General features: G+C 34.9%; 1 protein-coding gene across 1 annotated transcript; it reads right to left on the bottom strand.

Annotated features, from left to right (window-relative positions):
- LOC106157120 (phosphatidylinositol 4-kinase alpha) lies at positions 1-19,463 on the bottom strand. Its single transcript, XM_013532622.2, has 48 exons — positions 19,336-19,463; positions 18,717-18,836; positions 18,422-18,515; positions 18,126-18,211; positions 17,846-17,918; positions 16,704-17,173; positions 16,374-16,439; positions 16,050-16,146; positions 15,672-15,872; positions 15,325-15,428; positions 14,745-15,013; positions 14,422-14,517; positions 14,050-14,233; positions 13,804-13,898; positions 13,458-13,617; positions 13,199-13,249; positions 12,927-13,035; positions 12,537-12,667; positions 12,127-12,260; positions 11,847-11,929; positions 11,586-11,656; positions 11,223-11,347; positions 10,963-11,044; positions 10,684-10,767; positions 10,241-10,450; positions 9,869-9,961; positions 9,300-9,390; positions 9,053-9,112; positions 8,659-8,786; positions 8,262-8,420; positions 7,858-8,009; positions 7,410-7,517; positions 7,036-7,166; positions 6,406-6,567; positions 5,989-6,077; positions 5,555-5,736; positions 5,266-5,398; positions 4,909-5,034; positions 4,623-4,676; positions 4,118-4,238; positions 3,810-3,939; positions 3,487-3,630; positions 2,955-3,126; positions 2,611-2,715; positions 2,259-2,384; positions 1,868-1,988; positions 1,532-1,691; positions 1-1,078 (listed from the first exon to the last, which is right to left on the bottom strand). Exons 1-48 carry the CDS (start codon positions 19,435-19,437, stop codon positions 853-855), a joined length of 6,270 nt encoding a protein of 2,089 aa, XP_013388076.2. The 5' UTR covers positions 19,438-19,463; the 3' UTR covers positions 1-852.
- Positions 19,464-19,548: the final 85 nt, after the last annotated feature.

Here is a 19,548-nt window from a genome sequence, read left to right as displayed (position 1 = left end):
TAATACTTGAAATAATATTTTATTACTTGAAATGTCAATAAACAAGAAAAACCTATTTTCTTTGGTTTTATTAACAGTACATAGACTATATGTATAAAGATAGTCACTATTTTTATATTGACAACAAATGCAAGTAAGAGGGTAAAGTTTTACTATCTTCAAAATCATTGCACTTTCAAATTTCATGAAAATTATATTCAAACACTGTTGAAGGGTGAAATTTCATTTTTGGAAAAATCACAACAGCATTTTCTTTAAGAGAAAATGAGAGTTTATGTAATAGCTTGAAAAAAGAGTTTAAAACCATGTAACTGCTTTTTTACCTCTTTACAAGAGTGAGATTTTGAAAGAAAATGTTTTTATGAAGAAGAAACTGCTCTGCTTGACAATTGTGGATACTTTATCTAAACAAACAAAATAACTTATTTAATAATTTATGAAGTTCATATATATATATATATATATATATATATATATATATATATATATATATATATATATATATAGCAGTATTTAATACTTTCAAAGTATGTTAAGCCTTCTTGAAAGTCCAATCACACAGATACATTGAGCTATATCATTGTTAAGCACACATGATGCCAATTAACTTTATAAAAATTATGTTACAGTGTTTTGTCTTTTCACTTCACATGTGTGTTAACTTCAATAATCTTCATCATTGAAATAAGATAACCCGATCTGCCCATATTTAAAACAGTTCAGAATGATTTTCTTATAAAATTTTCTTGTAAGGTTAAAATTCATTGTTACAGTACCAATGATATACACAGATAACAACAATGTCTAAAATTGGAAAACATACATGTGGAAGTGAAAAATACCATTTTTTTTTCAATAAGGTATCAAATTTTGTTTATACTGTATCCAGTCATATGTTTTTGCTCTCCAGTTAGAATAACAGTTCTTCACCACATTAGACATGTGAATGGCAGCTTCTTTTTCTGTCGCTTCTGGACAAAATCTCTGACGCAGTAGTTTGATGGTCTGTCCTCTGAAGCAGGGTAGTCCTGTGTCCAACATCAAGGACACCAATGCTACAATGGCCTCTCTATATGGTCTGGAACACAATAACTGTTGTAAGCAATACTCAATAAAGTGAAATCAAATTTTAAAGTTGTTTTTTACTGACTGACTGACAAGTAATATTTGGCAAGACCTTACAAAATAAGTTGACATAAAATATATAAGATTATTCCCAAGGTATTTACATGGCAGATGACACAGACCCCATCTGTCTAATGCAAGAATGGGAACAGATAATGCTAAAAAAGGGGTAAGCTCCTATCTTTTTAAAATTTTCCTGCATTTCTGAGTATATTTCTCAAAACCAGCAACTTTTTCAACTCTGCACTTCACATAAAAGAAGCTAGAAATACTCCAGGAGAAGAAATATTTACTTTCCTGCATATGGTACAAGTGAGGAGCATGCACAGTCACTAGTATACCTTTCTATTTGGAATTCCAAGGCTTTGTTTTAGCATTAAAGTTTGGACAACCTGCTAAATTTTACCTGACAGCTAGGAATGCCTGCACACACAGCTCCATAAACCACTGGAAAGGGGCTGCCTCCATCTTGTTTCCCATGATCATCACCATCTCATCTGTTAGCTTAAAGTCTGGCTCAAAGCCCAAGTTGCCTCCCGGGGAACTTTCAAACAGAAACCCAAAGTCTGCAAATAAAAGCACATGGAGTGAATAATAAATACATCAATTGACATTGACATTGTTCTATTTTGTGCATATATTCAAAATCTGCTTTTCCTAGTACATGATAAGTGTCAGTGAAATGAATACTACTGAAGCTGAACTGCATTACCAAAAAAATAAATAGACTATTTTTTCTTACCAATGTGAATGAGATGTCCTTTGCTATTGAGCATCAAATTCCCATTGTGTCTGTCTTTAATCTGCAGCAAGTAGCAGATTACACTATAAGATGCCATGCTGATGATGAAGTTGCGACGGGCCTGAAATACCATGCATTTTAAAATTGTCAGCAAACACAAGTGTATTTTAAATTTTTTCTTTCAATTAGTAATTTCAAAAGTGGATATTAAGACTAAAGTCCCCCCACCAAAAAAATCCTCATTATTGAATATGAAACAAATGGAGCAGGATACCACTGAATCAAATGGTCTGTAACATATTTTACAGTAAAAGAAGTACTTATTTATTCATCATAAGACCAAATCTTATTTATCATAATGGTATATATGTTGAAATGTGAGATTACTCACTGCCTGAAATTTTGGTGTTGACTCATCTCCATATTTATCTATGAAATATGTGTACATCCCAATGTCTGTCTGGCGCCCAATCTGATCACGGGATTTACTGTCAGGAACACATTCTATTACACCACACTGGAATTTAAGGGCACATACTACATGACACAAATGCTTTTGGCAATAAGTAAAAAGAATTTCTAATAAAAACAGGTATCTTTTTGAGTAATGTATCTTACTGAGACACAATCACACAAGTGGATGCACGCACACATACATGCACGCACACACAGCCTGTATAAAAAAAAAAAAAAACAAACTTCCAAGCCCTGGAAATGTTTTATTGTATTTTTGTATTACTTACCCCAGGTGCTGTAGCCACCACTCTGTAGGGTGCCAGGTACAGGTCCATGCCTATCAACTGGAAGATATTCTTCACCAAACCTATGATCTGTAATGCCAACATATCCTGAAATAGACAGAAAATCGTTCCCAAAACACTTTTCATTTTTACATAATCTGTCAAGGAAGGTAACTTAGTGAACTGTTTTGGCTGGAAGGATGAGCAATCTTTTCTTTTCTGGGTAACTAACGGGGGATAATCAAACTGTAAACAAGCATCATCGAAAATGTACTGATTCATTTCTATATTTTCTTTATCTATTTAACACTTGCGTGCCTATCAAAACTCTATATTGTCTATATCACCTGTCTGACATCATCGCCCACTTTAAATATGCATCCCTGCCAGTAGAGGTCATCCTGTGTGTTCCTGTCACTGTCCACTCCACTGTCCTGCTCCTGAAGGCCAAGGTTCTCCAGCTCCTGGACTCCAGTTCTCTTTACTTTAAAACGAGCTAAGTAAGGAGCTTTAGCAGCACTGTAATATGTATATACATCTTACATTATGATGTTTTTGCTTCTCAAAAAAAAAAAAAAAATACAAAGAGAAGCATTACATACACCAAACTGACAAAACCTTTTCACTTTCAACCAACCAAATATTTTTCTTCACTTTTGAGATTGTCTAATACAGTCAGAGAAAACAAAATTGTTTTTTTGTTTTTGTTTTTTTTTTACATTTAGAAACATAACTCAATCTCTTCTCAAACATGCCTTCATGGCATCTACACCAAGGCTCAAGATTTTAAAATACCAACAATACATCTACATAATAAGATTCAGTTAATGAAGGTGATTGATCATTTTAAAAAACACAATTAAATCTATCATATATTACCTCTGCATGGGAGTGCCTGAATTATAGTCTATCTCCAACACCACTGCCTCAGGGTTTGAAGGCAAGTAGCACCCAGGCTGCAACTGGATCTTACTCAGGGCATTCAAACAGGCCGACTTTCTCTCAGGCCCTTTAGGGTAAGGCCTAAAAAGAACATAAGCATATTCAGATCACTAATATTATTAAGTCAATGTTATGAGTGGGGGATATTAGATACTAGACAGTCTACATCTAGTTGAAATTAATATGAATGCACCTACAGTATGCACAAGACTATTTGGTTAATTTTTATGAAATCACTGGAAAGACAATTCATTTCTCACCTTATTTCTGCAGACACATTAGTTATTTTATCAAAAAAAGCAAATTCTCTCTCATAGAACTTGAGAGCAGGCCCTGACAGGGATTTGCAGATTCTTTCTATAAGTTCCTCCAAGAGATCTCCAATATCAGCTGAAATATAGAAGAATTAAGTAACCATGAAAATATGAAACAGAATTAAGAATATTATTATGCCCACCAATTTGCCTGGATTCGGAATAACCAACATAATTGATTAATTTTCAATCATATATATATATATATATATAATATTACAGAGAATGAGACAGGAGTTGACATTCCAACTTACGATCTTTAACACTGCCATCTTCATCCATAAAAATATTGGTCTTCATATTCCACAACAGCTGATGAGCTAAGAGCTGTGATTTCTGTGATGCCCACATGATAAACTCCTGCATATATCCCATCTTTAAAGGAATTTAATCAATCCAAGCAATTAGGAAAATTCATGAGTCTACATTGATTATTTATCCTAACTCAACAACTTATGGTAATAACTGACTTAACTTGTGCAAAGTTTTTAATACATCCCCATACTCATTGCTGACAATGACTTAAAAAAGTATAATTTTGCAAGCAACTGATGATGATAAATCTTGAAAAAATATTACAAAAGAAAATTAAGTATCCGGCATTTGCAGAATGTTACTGAAAGAGGTTAAGTAATCATCCAAACAAAGAAAAACTTCATTTTCAACTACAATCTTGATCAAAGTTTAAGAATCTAAAGTCTGACTTAGTATTACTGCCAAAGTCTCATGTCCACAGTATTGAAGAAATATACAAGTTACCTTATCATATCTCAATGCCTGAACTAGCTGAGGAATGTAGAACAATAGGGCATCCTAAGAAAAAAACACATAAAAGTGAATCATAAACTGTCTTTGATGTTCAGAAGTCTACAAAAACATTTAAAGGCAAACATTTTAAAGTTTTAACCAACACAAAAAAGTTATCAAAACAAAAAAGAAATAATCAAAGAAAACTCATTCTAAATGAATTTTAAAGAGAAGTCAATGTAGAATGATATAATCCAGCTAAACAGATATACTTGCACAGAAGCCAGAAGCTACTCACATGAGGATAAGAGCGCAGCACCTTGACAGCATACTGTGCAGTGAGAGGGTGTGCTGGGTACAACCTTGAGAAGTAGGATAAAGCTGTTGTCGGGGGAGCTGGGGCCCAGTTCAATATGTGGGTCAACTGGAAAGTAAACATGTACATTTTGCAATTACTATGTGTCATGTCAGTGAGAGTATACCTTTGTATATTCTGACAGATCTATGAAAGAAGATGGATCCTCTCCTGGTCCTTTAATCTTAAGCTGATCATAAGCCTTACCCCTATCAAGCAACTATTTGACTATCATATATTAGTTCCCACTGTGTCCTATCAAACATCTGGAAATATTGCATTATTTTACAGTGTACACACCTCTGGTGAGTCCCTCTCCACTGTTTCTGTAGTCACTAAATACTGTATGGCACTTGGAATATGTGATACAGCATCTGGGTTGAGGCGCACTAGGCGGGTCACCTCCCTCACCAGGGATTCAGAATTCTGGAATCTATATCAAAGGGGAATTTTAGTCCACCTCTTTTGAATTAGACAATAAAATACATGAATTGTATGAACAGTTGTTGTTTTTTTAAGATACGTAAAAACTCTAGAAAGAAATAAAAATACTCAATAGAAAAAACAAAACAAAATGCCCTCTATGTACCTTAGTGGCAGCATGACTGCTAATGCTGGAGAGATCTCCCAGGCCCAGTTGGCCATCTCTTTGTACTGTTTCTCTGTAACCTGTGTATTTCTCCATGCTGCTATCTTGTCCTCATCAGGGACGAAAAGATCCTGCTGTTGCAGTGGATTGTGCCAGGTGATCAGACGTTCTGCTTCATTAGCCTAGAAAACATATCTCAAGGTCACATAAGCATTTTAAAATGAACAGGACAAGGGCTTGCCACTGGAGACAAAAGCCCATTGTAACGAGCACCTATGAAAATTTTGAATACTAGAATTAATTTAGACGTCTAAAGACATTGTCAATATTTGGCCCAGGCTTACTTGAAATCAGAAACATTGCAGCACTGAAACATAACATACTCATCAGAAATGACAATTTTATAACTTTAATGCTGCCACACACTATCTTACCAACAGTGAGAGGATGTAATTCCTCTTCTTTATGTAATCTTTCACATAGCCACTGCGACCAATGGACCTACCACGACTCTTACGTCCCCCTAAATAGAGCATATGTTGAAAATCTATACTAATACATTTCAGCTGATGAATGCAATACTGATGAATAATACTTAAGTATCTATTCTCGTCTGTTCAGGATCCAAAATACTTCCAAACTTAATAACATACTGTCTTTCCATTTAATGCAAAAATCAATGTACATGTATGAGAATCATAACTCCAACATGGCAATAAGCTTTTTTTTGTCAGTTAGCAACATTAGATATCAGACTTAAAGGTTATATATCATGGTAAAATCAGCAATAACCAAAGTAACTTCCCCTGATATATTTATATTTGATACATAGAAAAAACTTAAGCACACACCTGAGGAGCGCTTTGAAATGGTAGACATATTACTGGAGAGAGACATATTAATCCAGCCTTGTTGTGGAACATGGGATCTCTGGGAGAACTCACTGCCTGACCTCATGTCAGTAGGGGTCAAGGAGAGCATGTTCTGACCACCGGCATCATAATTTTCTGAAACTGTGGGAAAACACAAGGCATCAAAGAATTCATATTAAAGTTAACATAGCAGATATTGAAAACAAAAGACCTTAATATGGTGTACGCGCATGCACACACGCACACACCATGCTTGGGTCTCGTCTCTTAACATTTACTGTAGTCAGATATACTACTTGTATAGGTGACATGAACTCATGCTTCACATTGTGAATGTCACATACGCTTTGTTGATTTTGGGTGTTTCTATAGCATAAACTTGACAGACAAAATCCATGCATTAATGCAGAACTTTTTCTTATCAAGCGCATAATAACAGTTTGTATAGGCGATAAGTGGTTTTTTATACTTGGAGAAGTCGTCAAAAGCAACAAACCACAAGGCCCTCTGTGCCAAGCTGAAAGCGATATCAATATTCACCACAACCTCAAAAGCATATTAAGTCGGTATAAAATGCACTACTTAAATAATCTATCTTAATAAATTTACCTCCTGTAGGGAAAACTGATGACACTTGGAGGTACTTCCTGTCAGAGTGCATGCTGGTCCAGTATTTGACTAGAGCAAGGATGTCATCTCTCAGATCTGAGCCTTGCTGGGTTGGCCACCTGGGAGCCACACTAACAAAGAGGAACACACTTTGAAAATCTCAGTGAAAAAAATCATAAGGCATCCTCTTTTAATTTGTTATGACTTATGTGTTACATCCAAAAAAATAGAAAGAAGGAACACCTAAATGGTTCGTTAATTTTTGTTGTTGTTGTTATTGTTGTTGTTGCAAAGATTACATATCCTTATTATGATTCATTAAAAATTGGATTCATTTCTCCAATAATTGCCTTTCGAACATGTATTGCAGTTACCTAAAATAATCCAGTGTTGCAGCATAAATTCTTTCCCTGAGAACCCCCTTGCTGTGACTAGATGGCATTATGTCTCCCTGCACCAAGGATAGGCCTATGTTCAGTAGCCTACAAGAAGGAAATTATACATAGAAGACATATATATATATCATATATTCAAATCTTTTTTCTTCACTTTTCACCTAAAATATTTGCAATTAACCTATAAGATATTCTTACAGTTTATTTTCACAAAGGGTGCAGTGTTAACTTACTGTTAAGATGAAATATATACATGTATTGCGCTGACACAAAATTAATCATCTTAACTTGATGTTTCAATGACAACATTTATTATTTTTAAAGACACACAAAATAAAGTCAATAACAGCAGTAAACAAGACGTGAAAGATTGTTATCATGAAAAGAAAAAAAAAACTAGTAAAAAATAATACAGAAAGTGTCATACCTTAATCTAGCACCCAGAGAGGCAATGTGCCTGGACATGACATGGTTTGGCTTCCCAACACTGATAGACAGACTTTTATTCAAGAGAGAGACAAAGATGTCAACCTGGTCATTGCTGCAATACTTGGCAATTTCTATTCTCTCTTGAAAGAACTGCAAAGGGAAGAACAGAAGGAATACAAAAAAATCCTGTACAAAACTAGAAGTTAATTTTTTTTTTCAATTAAAAGGTGTTCTGAACTTTATCAATCAGAAAATAACCAGTTCTTCACTAGCCCGTTTTGGTTTACCCCAAGTGTAAAAATGTCATACAACAATAGCACACCATTTACTTTACTTCATCCATAACATGGAATTGAATTCAAACATTTTTTTTTTTTTTTTTAATAAAAATTCAGTTATTACCTTAATCCAGAGCAGATGAGGGCTGACATCTGGTGGCTGTGGCTTAGGTATGTGATTCTCTGAGGCAGCAAGTGGGCTGGTCTCTGGTTTATCCACAGAAAACATCCCCAGTCTCAGGTCCATTGTCATCTGCCAGGCACATGCCATCTCCTGCATCACCTATTTGTATACATATACAACAATAGAATATGCATATGGCACAGGTAGGTAGCAAAAAAAAAAAAAAAAAAAAAAAAAAAAGATAATTAAATGGATTAACGACTTCACCCAATTCTGTCTCAAATGTGTAAAACAATAAGAGAAATGGTTGAGATCAACAAGTCAACAACAAGGATATTATAATGATATATTTAATGTATAATTTTCAGTATGGCTGCGTGTTAAACCTTTCACCTACCTGTAGATTGAGGTCAGGTCTGGCAGCCAGCAACCAGTCCCAGCAAGCTACAGCTGCTGACATTGCACTCTCAGTGAACACCTTCACTGGGGCCCAGCAGACATGATGAAGAAGTTGACGATCAGATCCTAGAGGAAAAGGTTGGATGAAACAATGACAACCTAAGGAAACTAATAGCATATTTGCTCAAAGAGATTACAAATCACAGTAATTGCACTTCAGTGAAGTAAACAGTGCATGGTTGGGTATACACAAACAAGAGCTATAACTATGTCAAATAAAGACTACATTTAAAGAGACATTCAAATAAGACCCAAAATATGACATCATTTATTTTATCTTAATTCTTTTACAAATAAACTGTACAAGTAATGTGGCAAATGTATAATCCTACCTTCATTAGAAATGAGCAATGCAGTTACTCGGAACAGAGATTGACGAAAGTCTTCAATTTCTGGAAATGGAAAAAGTAAGATTTATGAAGGAAAAAAAATTTGCATTTGGAGGCATTTTTTCTCCTACCTAGAGACAATTAACTGTGGATATGATTCTAGGTTTTTCTATACGTGAAGTGAAATAATATAATATTATCAACTTAATATTTAGCTTCTACTTAGGCTAAATTCTTGGTGTATACATACTATTCTCCATACAGGCTTGATCTAGCTGCCTGCACAGCAGTTTAACCAGAGCCTTGTCATCTCCTTGAAAGGCAGCTTTCATACCATGAACCTAGGTAGAAAAACATGTAAATCATGTACTGTACTGTGTATTTAGGCACAAAAACAAATCTACTGAGTTTTTAATTAATAAATGATCAAATGCAAAAAAGGCAAATGATATAACCATGTATTTTTTTCACTTGATTTACATCAGTCATTGTATTCTTTGGTGCAATTTATTCCAAAAGCAGATTTGAACATGATTTCAATACTCTTTTCTTGATGCCGACTTTCTCTCATTTAAAAACCTACTAACTGGATACTTTTTTCATATCATCCATATTTCAAATTTTGGTTGAACTAACTTAAAATCATTACTTCTGCTAACCATTATAACTTTGCAAAAGAATCTTGAAATGACATGATTTTTTTACAAGTAATGAACCTTGTAAACAAGACATTATCACACTTAGCAAAAATTTACCTTAATTTGATACATCGAATTTGCCCCAATCCCCTTACATGTTATACCAATGCAAATAATTTACCTCTCCAGTATACCTGCTCCTGAGGCTGAAGTATGACATAAATGTAGAGGAATCATTGGTGACACATGCTGGTCTCCTGCTCAGAGTCAGAGTCTAAAATCAAGCAATATGGAATAAAGAAAACAGTAATGTGCTATCTAAGTTGGGTTACAAAATTTATCAAAAAATAAAAAATAATTCTTCTATTAGATTATCTTAAACTTTTTAAAACGCTTGATGCATTAGCTTTTAAGGAAACCCTATATATTCTTTCCAAAACTGTGGGCAGTCAGAGATTTTTTTACCAGTATCAGACCAATATTTTTTACACAGGACCAGCTGACTTTATTAACGATAGGTCCAGTATCTCTCAGTGCCCTGTCAGAAACCTACCCCCAGTGGTGCAGCCTGTCTGTTATATCCAGCATACTTCAGCACACTCTCTGTTGCCAGGGCCAGCCCACTGTGTAGGGACAATCCAAACTGAGAGTTTTCAAGCTGTAGCAGGTACTCTATGAGAAATGAGCGGGCAGCGTTGGGAGCCCACTTCATTACCTCCTTCAGGATGTCTGTACAGCGAGCAGCAAAGTCATTCACTGTGCTCTGTTGAGGTAAGAGATGACAGTTTAATAGCATGATAAGGTTTTGGGTCAAAATTTTGATTCTTTCACTGATAAACAGAGCTGAAGTCAAAAATGACTGAATGTCCTTGTATATTAATATGGAGAAAGAGTGAACTGGACATTGGATAAAACTACTTTCCTCATACAGTCTCCATAATCAAATTTTAATGGTATGCAATTAAATCCATTTGTTTGACAACACATTAATCCTACCTCTCTATCATCTAGGTTGTCCATGATCCTCAATGTGTGTGGAGTATTTTGTACTTTTAACTCTGGGGCTTCCTGGTTAGGGTCCTGAGGAAGTGAAAAATAATTCTTTAAGTTTTCTCTGATATCTTTCTATTTCCTTGTTCTTTTTAAATTTTAAACCACAAACACAGCCCATTTAGTAAAGCTTCATCGTATTTTTCACAACTGTCGCATTGGTCAGCTTGTATAATATCATGTGAGAACAAATCCATCAAGTGTGAAACATTCAAGACTACTTACCACTTCCAGAGACAAGGACAGTAACTGCAAAATATCCAACATGGTAGTTAAAATTGTTCCACTCAGCAACAGACTTGGGAATCTGAAAAGGTTCCAAGATATTCAATCAAAATATGTATTAAAGTGATTGCCACAATAAAATTAATTGCATGCAATACCAACAATACTAAACATCACATATGTATCACATTACACCTAGTTATGTGAAAAAAACATATAAATATTAAGTTCTAAATGCGATGGATCTCTTCTCACCATACCTGTTAAATAATCCTGTCAGGTATGTATCTGCCAGTTTTCTTATTTTCCTGTGAACATGGTTAAACTTCACAAGGAAAAACTGTCCATGCATTTCTAACTCCTTTTCTCTGGCTTCTGTCTTTGGCTAGATATTGAGGAAAAAGCACAAGACTCATAACATAATCATTAACGGAAAAACATCTCTTTTGTAATTCGACAAAGAAATATAATACACAGAGTAATTCATATACAATACAAAATATAACAGGCAGAAACATTATTTCTGATAATATCAACTACTAGATATTTAAAGTATACAGAAAACAGCATTACAGTTATCATTAACTAACAATTGTACTATAAAATTAAATAAGTGTACTTACTTTCTCTGCCATGACATTAAGGAACATCTTGAAGGATTGGTCTGCAACAGCTTGGATACAATACCACATGCCTGAATGATAGAAAGCAAAACAGTATGTACTGGATCTAAAATCATGTCACAAGTTGCACCAGCAGTGCACTTGATTCATGTGAATTCATGGTACTCTTCCTGAAAACAGTTATGCATCAAACATACATAGCTTTCACTGACAGCTCCTTCTAAATATTTCTGAAAGTACACCCACAGTAAACTGCTTTACCTGCTTTATCCTTTAGAATTGTGCCATCTTCTAGATACTGAAATATCAACTGGAAGGCCAAGGGATCATCAGAATAAGCAACTCTGAAATAAAAAACAATATGAAACAATACAAAGCGATTCTGCATTTGTAGTTACATGCATGTTACAAAGTGTGCTGGTCATGCCAATATATAGTAGCAACTACTGCCATGAACTTATTTGCCAAAATAATGACAATAATAGCATAATGATGATTATGATGATGATGATGATGATGATCAACAAATCAAGCCGCTTACCTCAGTGTTTCCAGTTTGTAGACGGAGAGTAGATATGTGAGCTGTGAAAAGCTGAGCTTGTTGATGACAGGGACAGCATCTGGAGGGTGCTCCAACTGGGCACATATCTCTCCCTTCAACTCATTCAGCTTAGCCTAGTAGAAATTAACTGTCTATGTACAGGTATACATAGTTGTCAACATTTCAATTCAGTCTATATTAAATGTATTATGATCATATAACTGGAAAAAATAACGCCAATAGCAACTTTGCCTTTTCTGTTCATTCAGAATGATTTAATGAATTTTTTTTACAGATCATAAAAAATCTGTTTATGCGAAGACAAATTTATTGCAATTTCTTGCCTATGTGGGGCTACTTGTGGAGTGTTTTTCACAGCTAACTCAATACGCTATTTGCACATTACTTACTGGTGCCACAGAGTCATCTCTGAGAGCAGAATTATAGAGGAGTTCAGATCTCAAGTGTTCCTTGGACAACAACAGTGGAGACTTGCAGGCAATCTCACAGAGACCTTCAAACCATTCCTTGGGCCAAAATCCTAAAGTATGATAAGAAATGCCTGACATTAGCTGTAAATAGCCAGGTATGTCTATAAATACTTTTCCTTGATTTTTATTATGATATAAAGGTTATTTTTCCTTTGCTTAAATCTCTATTCCGTAAGATGCATGTAACATTTTTCACAAAAATCATTAAGATTTCAGGGTAAATATCTTGTTTCCATGAAAGACATGAACTGCATAGCAGGAAAAATTTTACTATCTAAGTCATATTTTATATTACGAGGATTACTTCACCTGAATCTTCGACTGCAAAACCAAGTACCACACAGTAATTCCAAAAATCTCTGAAGAGTTTTAACAGTCTGTTTTTGGGTTGCTTTATGGGTGGCAGCCTCTTCACAACCTGAATAAGACAAATATATTATTTATCTGCGACAAAAAGAAAGTTTAAAGTAAAAAATACAAAGCAGGTGATGTTATGCACTACAGTCAGCTGAGATGTGTAAAATTATAAAAATAAGTTTACAATGATGAGTAAAATTTTGAGAAGAGGTAGAAGTACCTACCATTGCTATAACTGGTATGAGAACTCCAAGGTTTCCAGCACTGGCTGTAGCCTAAAATGGTAAGCAAACAGCATCAGTTATGTAAAGCTAAATTTTCTGAGAAAAATGAAAAAAATCAGGATCAAAGGTAGTTGCACATCAACTGCACATCCAATTTCATGTAATTAAGCTTTATATTCTCAAATAATACTTATTGATATGTGAAATTGCACAATACTGACATATATTATTCAAATCAAACAGTATGGGCATATCTTACCTTGAGCACCTGTGATGTCTTTTCACTGGCCCTCTTTCCCTCCAGTCCCAACTGTACAAACAATTCCAGTAGTCCTGCCAGCAGGTCATACAGATCTGAGTCCTCCTGTAGACTGGCTGCTATGTTAGCATACGCATTGATCACTGCCCCAGATACATGTCTGAAATGGGGTTTATATTTTGATTAATAAATTGAGCAATGAAAAAAGTTTCACATAGAAGTTTTCAGCTTTTCTCCAATTACGAGTAAAAATGGTAAAACAGAATCATTACCTAACAACCATCCATGTTGAAACTGACTAAAAAACTGACTGTTATCTTAAAATTTAAACCTCAAGATTTGTTACCTGTATCCCTGGTGACTAGAGGGCTTGCTGTAGGCACTGCTGCTCTCTATGCTGATCATCTTGAACATATCCAGAACCTGCTGCTGGATACTGGGCTGCAATGACAATTTTATTAGAGGATAAATTCTTCAAATTCTGGGTCTGGAATCATTTATCTATTTTGTACTTTCACAAAATATTTTAATGCATTTTTAACACGATTCCACTTAGCTGATGAAAAATTACAAAACCCTCTCCCCAACTTACACATCCAGCTATGATCATACAACCCAGCTGATCCACAATCAGTTTGTCAAAGTTTGAAGGAGGATTACAGAACCTCTGCTGAAAGACCTGCAGCACAGACTCTGCTGTCTTAGGGGTGTCCTTCAGAGACACTGCAACGTGTCCTAGGAGCAGGATGGTGTTATGGGTAATTACGTTGGAGTCTCTGAAACATAAAATATGATGCCATTTATTACTCTAGTACCACAATGGAATACATTTCCACTCCAAAATTTTTAATAGCAACACAATACTTAATAAAACTTAAACAATCAATTCATTTACCAGTGTGATGAATTTCAGCTTTTACATAATAATTAACTCTATTTACATTTTATTTGTAACAAATCTTACCTGTCACTTGATTCACTAATGTACAACCTGTTAGACAACGAGGCTAAGAAAGCTTGAACACAATCTGGATCTATGGTTAATCCTGCCTTCAATGCTCTGGAAAATGTGAAAATGTAACACTGTACTTAGTCTAAGAAATGTGCAAAGTGTAAATCATTATTACTTACAGAACCAGTGATTACACTGTAACAACTACAAAAATGAAATCCCTGAAATTCAATGAGAATTCCTTCAGCTTCTGTTTCCTTGTACGATTACAGAAAAAAATGAAAAATCATGTAAAAAAATATATTAAAAAAAAAATCCAACAGAAAACAACATACCTGCAAACATTTTCAATGGCAGTGTCTCTCAAATTTTCCATGGCTGCTGCAACCTTATTCCTGCTCTTAGATTTTCCCACCTGAGGTTTGATAGGTTTGCTCTCATCTGTCACTGTGATGCTCAAGTCCCCAACTTTCTTCACACCGTCATCAGTGAGCCGCCGGTTAAGTTTGGCAATGATGGGAGAAGGGTTCACCATAAAGTCACGCAGGGAAATGATGGTAGTGTTGGCAAGAGTGGGAAACTTCTCAGCCATTCTTCCCAAGGCCTAAAAAGGACAGTGAAGGATGTAGACTAGTGTAATAAGGTTAATTTCATACCATCTAATTCATTCTCATCACTGATTTTAAAAATGAAGACATTACTACTTGCTTCTGTTTCTTTGCTAGTTATTTATCATTTTTTTTTCTTTTTTTTTCTTTCTTGTAAAATTGATGGTATTAGAATGGCTTAGTATCACTTTGTGTTCTAGAGAGTATGTATAATGTTGGCTTCTTTCTAGTTAGGTATCATTTTCTTTAATGTGAACTATATACATAATCAAAAATACATAAAAGATGTATGAAAAGACTTTCTTACCTGAAGACAGACCACCAACAGAGGGTAGTGAGCCATGAGCACTTTGAACTCAATAGGTGTGCTAAGTCTCTCTGTCAGACGACTGTACAGCAGTGTCTCTGCCTCTGAAACAAATTGTTACGATAAAAGTTAAATTTCATTTGCAACACCAACCCACCTACAATGTAAGTTGTATTATATTGGGCAAGTCATCCATGTTCAGATTTTAAACTTAAAGATTCATTTGGGGATTTACCTGAACATTTGGTGCTGAACAATCTCTTTAGCTACATGTTCATTTATCAACCGACAAAACAACCAGTGCTTTTGATTGTTTTTATATGAGGCAAGATGAATATGTCACCAACCTGTTTCATCTTGGACTGCCCAGAACAGGAGCTCTATACAGGCAGAGTTACTGGCCACAGTCAAGCTGAAAGGATTGACCTCCCCCCTCTTCTCAGCCTTCTCTCCATGATCGTGCTGGCGGCTTAGTAAATCCTTCTGGCCTGATTTATAAACAACTTTCACAAACTCCTGGACTTCTTTGGTAAAAGCAGCTGCTAGATCTATAAAACACATAAAAGATGTCTGTGATAGACGGTTTCCTGTTTAGTTGCATTTACTCTCATTAATTCAATATACATTATTCAAATTATACATAATACTAGAAGAAAAGAAAGAAAAATCAACCCAAGCAGAGTAGAATGCTGCCATAGAACTATACAATGCTAAATGTAACTTACCTTTGTTATGCTTCAATATGTCTCTCAGCATTGCCACTAGCACCAGGCTGATGGTCTCACTAAAGCTTTTGTATGGGAACCTTTGGTGCTGGGAACCCTATTCAATGGGAAAAATATGCAGTTGATAATATAATGACACAAGAGCCCTGGTAAATAATTGACAGCATGATCTTGCACCCTTTGCTATTACAACTGCTAACTTTGATATAAAACTGATTTGAAAATTCAATTGAAGACCACCATAATAGCAAATTAAAACCATGGGGCACTTTCTCACTAAGGTAACAGTCATGTGTGACAGAAAAGTCTAAATAATGTACTTACTGCAAACAAGCTTGATGCAGCCACATCTATGCTTTGTAACTTTTCCTTGCTCAAAAGTTTTCTAGCCTAATAAAAAAAAATGAAAATGGCGAGGTTACAAATAGTAAAGTGACATAATCATGTCCCAAAATTTACATCTTTTGCATAGCTGGGTTAGTATACATTATTATGACATCTAAATGCCATGGTAACATTTGAACTGCAAATTCACATTATGAACATTTGGCTATCCCATTTATTTAGGACTAGGATAAAAAAACTGACCAAGGGATAAAAGATATCTTTGCTGATACAAACCATTACTTAATTTTACAATTCTTTGTCACCTACCCATGTCAGCAGCAGCTGTACATCACTGCTAGAGAAGGATATCAGTCTCTGACCAGGTGTTGGCCCCTTGTTTCTTTTCCTAGTGAAACATGAACCTGGGGTGTTAAAATAAAATGTTGCAGGGTCCACTAGCTCCTCATGCCAGGTCTCTGGCTGCGCCACAAAGTCTGTCACTGGGGATGGAGATTTTGATCTCCTCCTGCTAACAGCGCCATCTACATCAATTCTGGGACTTTTGGGTCTGTCGGGGGATTTGAGCAAATTTTGAGATAAGTTCCTTGGAATAATTGGGCGAAAATCTGTAAAGCTTCTGCGCTGTGATAAATCTACTTCATCAACGTCCACTTGAGTAGAAAGTGCTGATTCTGGGGGGAAAAGCTGACACAGGAGAGGGGTGTCTTGACTGCTAGTTCTCCCCAGAGCCCTTACCAGTCCAAGGAATACTGGGATAACTGATTTACAGAGCACCACTGAAATATAGAGTAGGAAAGTCAATTCTGTTAAAGCACAGCCATAAAATTTAATAACATCCAGTTGGTTAAAAACTTCATAAAATATTCCTGAAACTTTTTATAATTCATGAATATGAGTGTTTCAATAAAAGCAAAGTACACAGAGAGAAAAAATGCACCTCCTAAAAACTATTTACAGTGGAATATATAATGTGTTATGGTTGTAAATTGTTTTTCGCAAATTGGAACAACATGATAATGTTATCCAGCACATTTCAGTACTTACCTGGATCCTCAGCTGCATATCAAAATATATCACAAAATATCCATAATTCACTAAAAAGTTTATAATATACATAAAGTGAATTTAACTAATTGAAAGTTTAACTAATCTGCTAATGTTTGAAAATGTTTAAAAATAAAATATAAAAACTAACTAAAACTAGTAAAAAAAATACCTGAAAATTGATGACATCAACATCTATGACCTCTTATTTTCTGAGAAAGGCCACTTCATAGCCTTTGAAACATTAAATTCAAAAATAAAATAAAACAAAATTTAAGCAGTCATAGATAAATCAATACACTGTAGTAAAATTATTAGGATTATCTAAAAAGTATACCTCAAAAGACATTTTTTGATAAGAAAGGAATATTTTCTCATTTCCTAAGAAAGATATCCGATCTCACCTTTTGGAATATCTTGGGATCCCTGAATCATTTTACAAAGTACTTGAAATACTTCAAGTTGTGAGGACACAATCTGAATTAAGAAATAAAAGTAAGTTCTTGTGCACATTTATAATTATTACCTTTTTTATACTTTATAATAACTAAAGGGTAGTAAAACAGATTTCTTTAAATAATCCGACTGTTCTAAGTATCTTACTATCACACTAAACAATATAATATTAATGTCCATAAAATAACCTGTTTTGTGTTTTCAATTCTAAGACTTTATATTGTATACCTGTTCTTGTAAAGCTTCATCCCTTTGAGCCACATCACTCAGCAGTGTATTCAGACAGAAACTGAAGCACTCACTAAGTGGAAGTCCTGATATTGAAAAAAAAAAACGGTAGAATACAGTTCAACTTGTGGTAAGCACATAATCAGGTGAAAATTTAAGTTTTAGGTGAAATAATATCAATGCAATTCAAAATAATTTTAAAACTAGAATTCACTCTAAGCTGAAAACACCCACTAGTGCAATTAACCCTTCTGTGTTTTTGTAACATTGACCACCACACATAGCATAGCACTTACTGTACTCTGGACTTCTGTGTGCACTTTCTATCCATTGTGCATTTACCAACCCCTTCAATGTGTTAAGTAAATATGGGAGCAGCTTGTCAGCATACTGAAATAAAAAAAAACATAAATTCAATAATAAATCAAAATCATCTTAACTATAAAACTGATCCCAGGGTATGCAATAGTCTTATCCGTTTGCTCTCTTGCAACAGTTTTGAACAAGAATAACTTACCAACCAGTTTACAGAAATTCAATTCAGCTTGAAGAACAGTTGCACTGACATTAATTCCTGCGCCCATACTCTACCTGCAAGCCAGATTCCAAGAAATAAATTCCTAATGCAGTGATTGCATTGTGCGATCTTTGATCAAGATGTAAAACACCATGGCTGGTTGGCACTGGGCACAAAGATAGCAAGCGGCTAACCTAAAATGAACCAATAAGTGTATAAATAGTCTTTTGCAAACATTCTGTATATGCTTGTATAGGTGCATATATCTGTTCATACCTTAAGCGAATAAAATATTTTATTAGTCCAAGTTCATACATACATACATGCCTGCATACATACATATGATACAATGTATAAAATGCACACAGCACATATCTACGTGATAAAGCTGTTATTTTGATTCTTAGTTCAGCCTTCCACGTATAAGCATGATCGCAGATATACAAGCAGTTTCAGTATAAAGCAGAGTGCACTGCTAAGTATAATTACTCCTAAACTTGGTACAGGATTCAGCATATAAGATGGCACTGAAAATGAACATAACCTTCAAACTTTCTACGAAGCTGACCGGTGAAGTGTCAACAGTTAATTGGGCGGATGCTCCGAGTGTTGTGATACGTCATGTTTGATTCCTTGTTAAACATATACACTAAAATGTTTCCCAAAAGAGGACAGATATTTTTTATTACATACCTTCTCCCAAGGTGTTGGGTTCAGAGCCGCTAGTGATCTTGAGAGATGTTTGAGAGTGTCAAAATGAAACTTCTCTCTACTAGTGGCCATATTTGTTTCCATACCCAGTCCGTATCGGTGATTGGTATTTTTTATCAAGAACAAGTGAAAAAATTATTTTTACTTTCAATAAAAGCTATAAGAAAAATTACAAAATTAACAATATGTAGCTAA

The sequence above is a fragment of the Lingula anatina genome, chromosome 1 (genome assembly GCF_051362555.1).
Source record: "Lingula anatina isolate TDL-2025a chromosome 1, LinAna3.0, whole genome shotgun sequence".
In the NCBI taxonomy this organism is placed as follows: Eukaryota; Metazoa; Brachiopoda; class Lingulata; order Lingulida; family Lingulidae; genus Lingula; species Lingula anatina.
This window is presented reverse-complemented; position numbering and strand designations above follow the sequence as displayed.

Excerpts from the sequence above, each read along its gene's own strand:
- LOC106157120 (XM_013532622.2), bottom strand. The coding sequence starts at position 19,437 with ATGGAAACAAATATGGCCACTAGTAGAGAGAAGTTTCATTTTGACACT. Across the intron at positions 13,036-13,198 it reads TCATACCAGTTATAGCAATG|GTTGTGAAGAGGCTGCCACC; the intron begins GTAGGTACTTCT and ends TGTCTTATTCAG. Across the intron at positions 6,568-7,035 it reads ATCAGTTTTCCCTACAGGAG|TTTCAGAAAATTATGATGCC; the intron begins GTAAATTTATTA and ends GTTTTCCCACAG.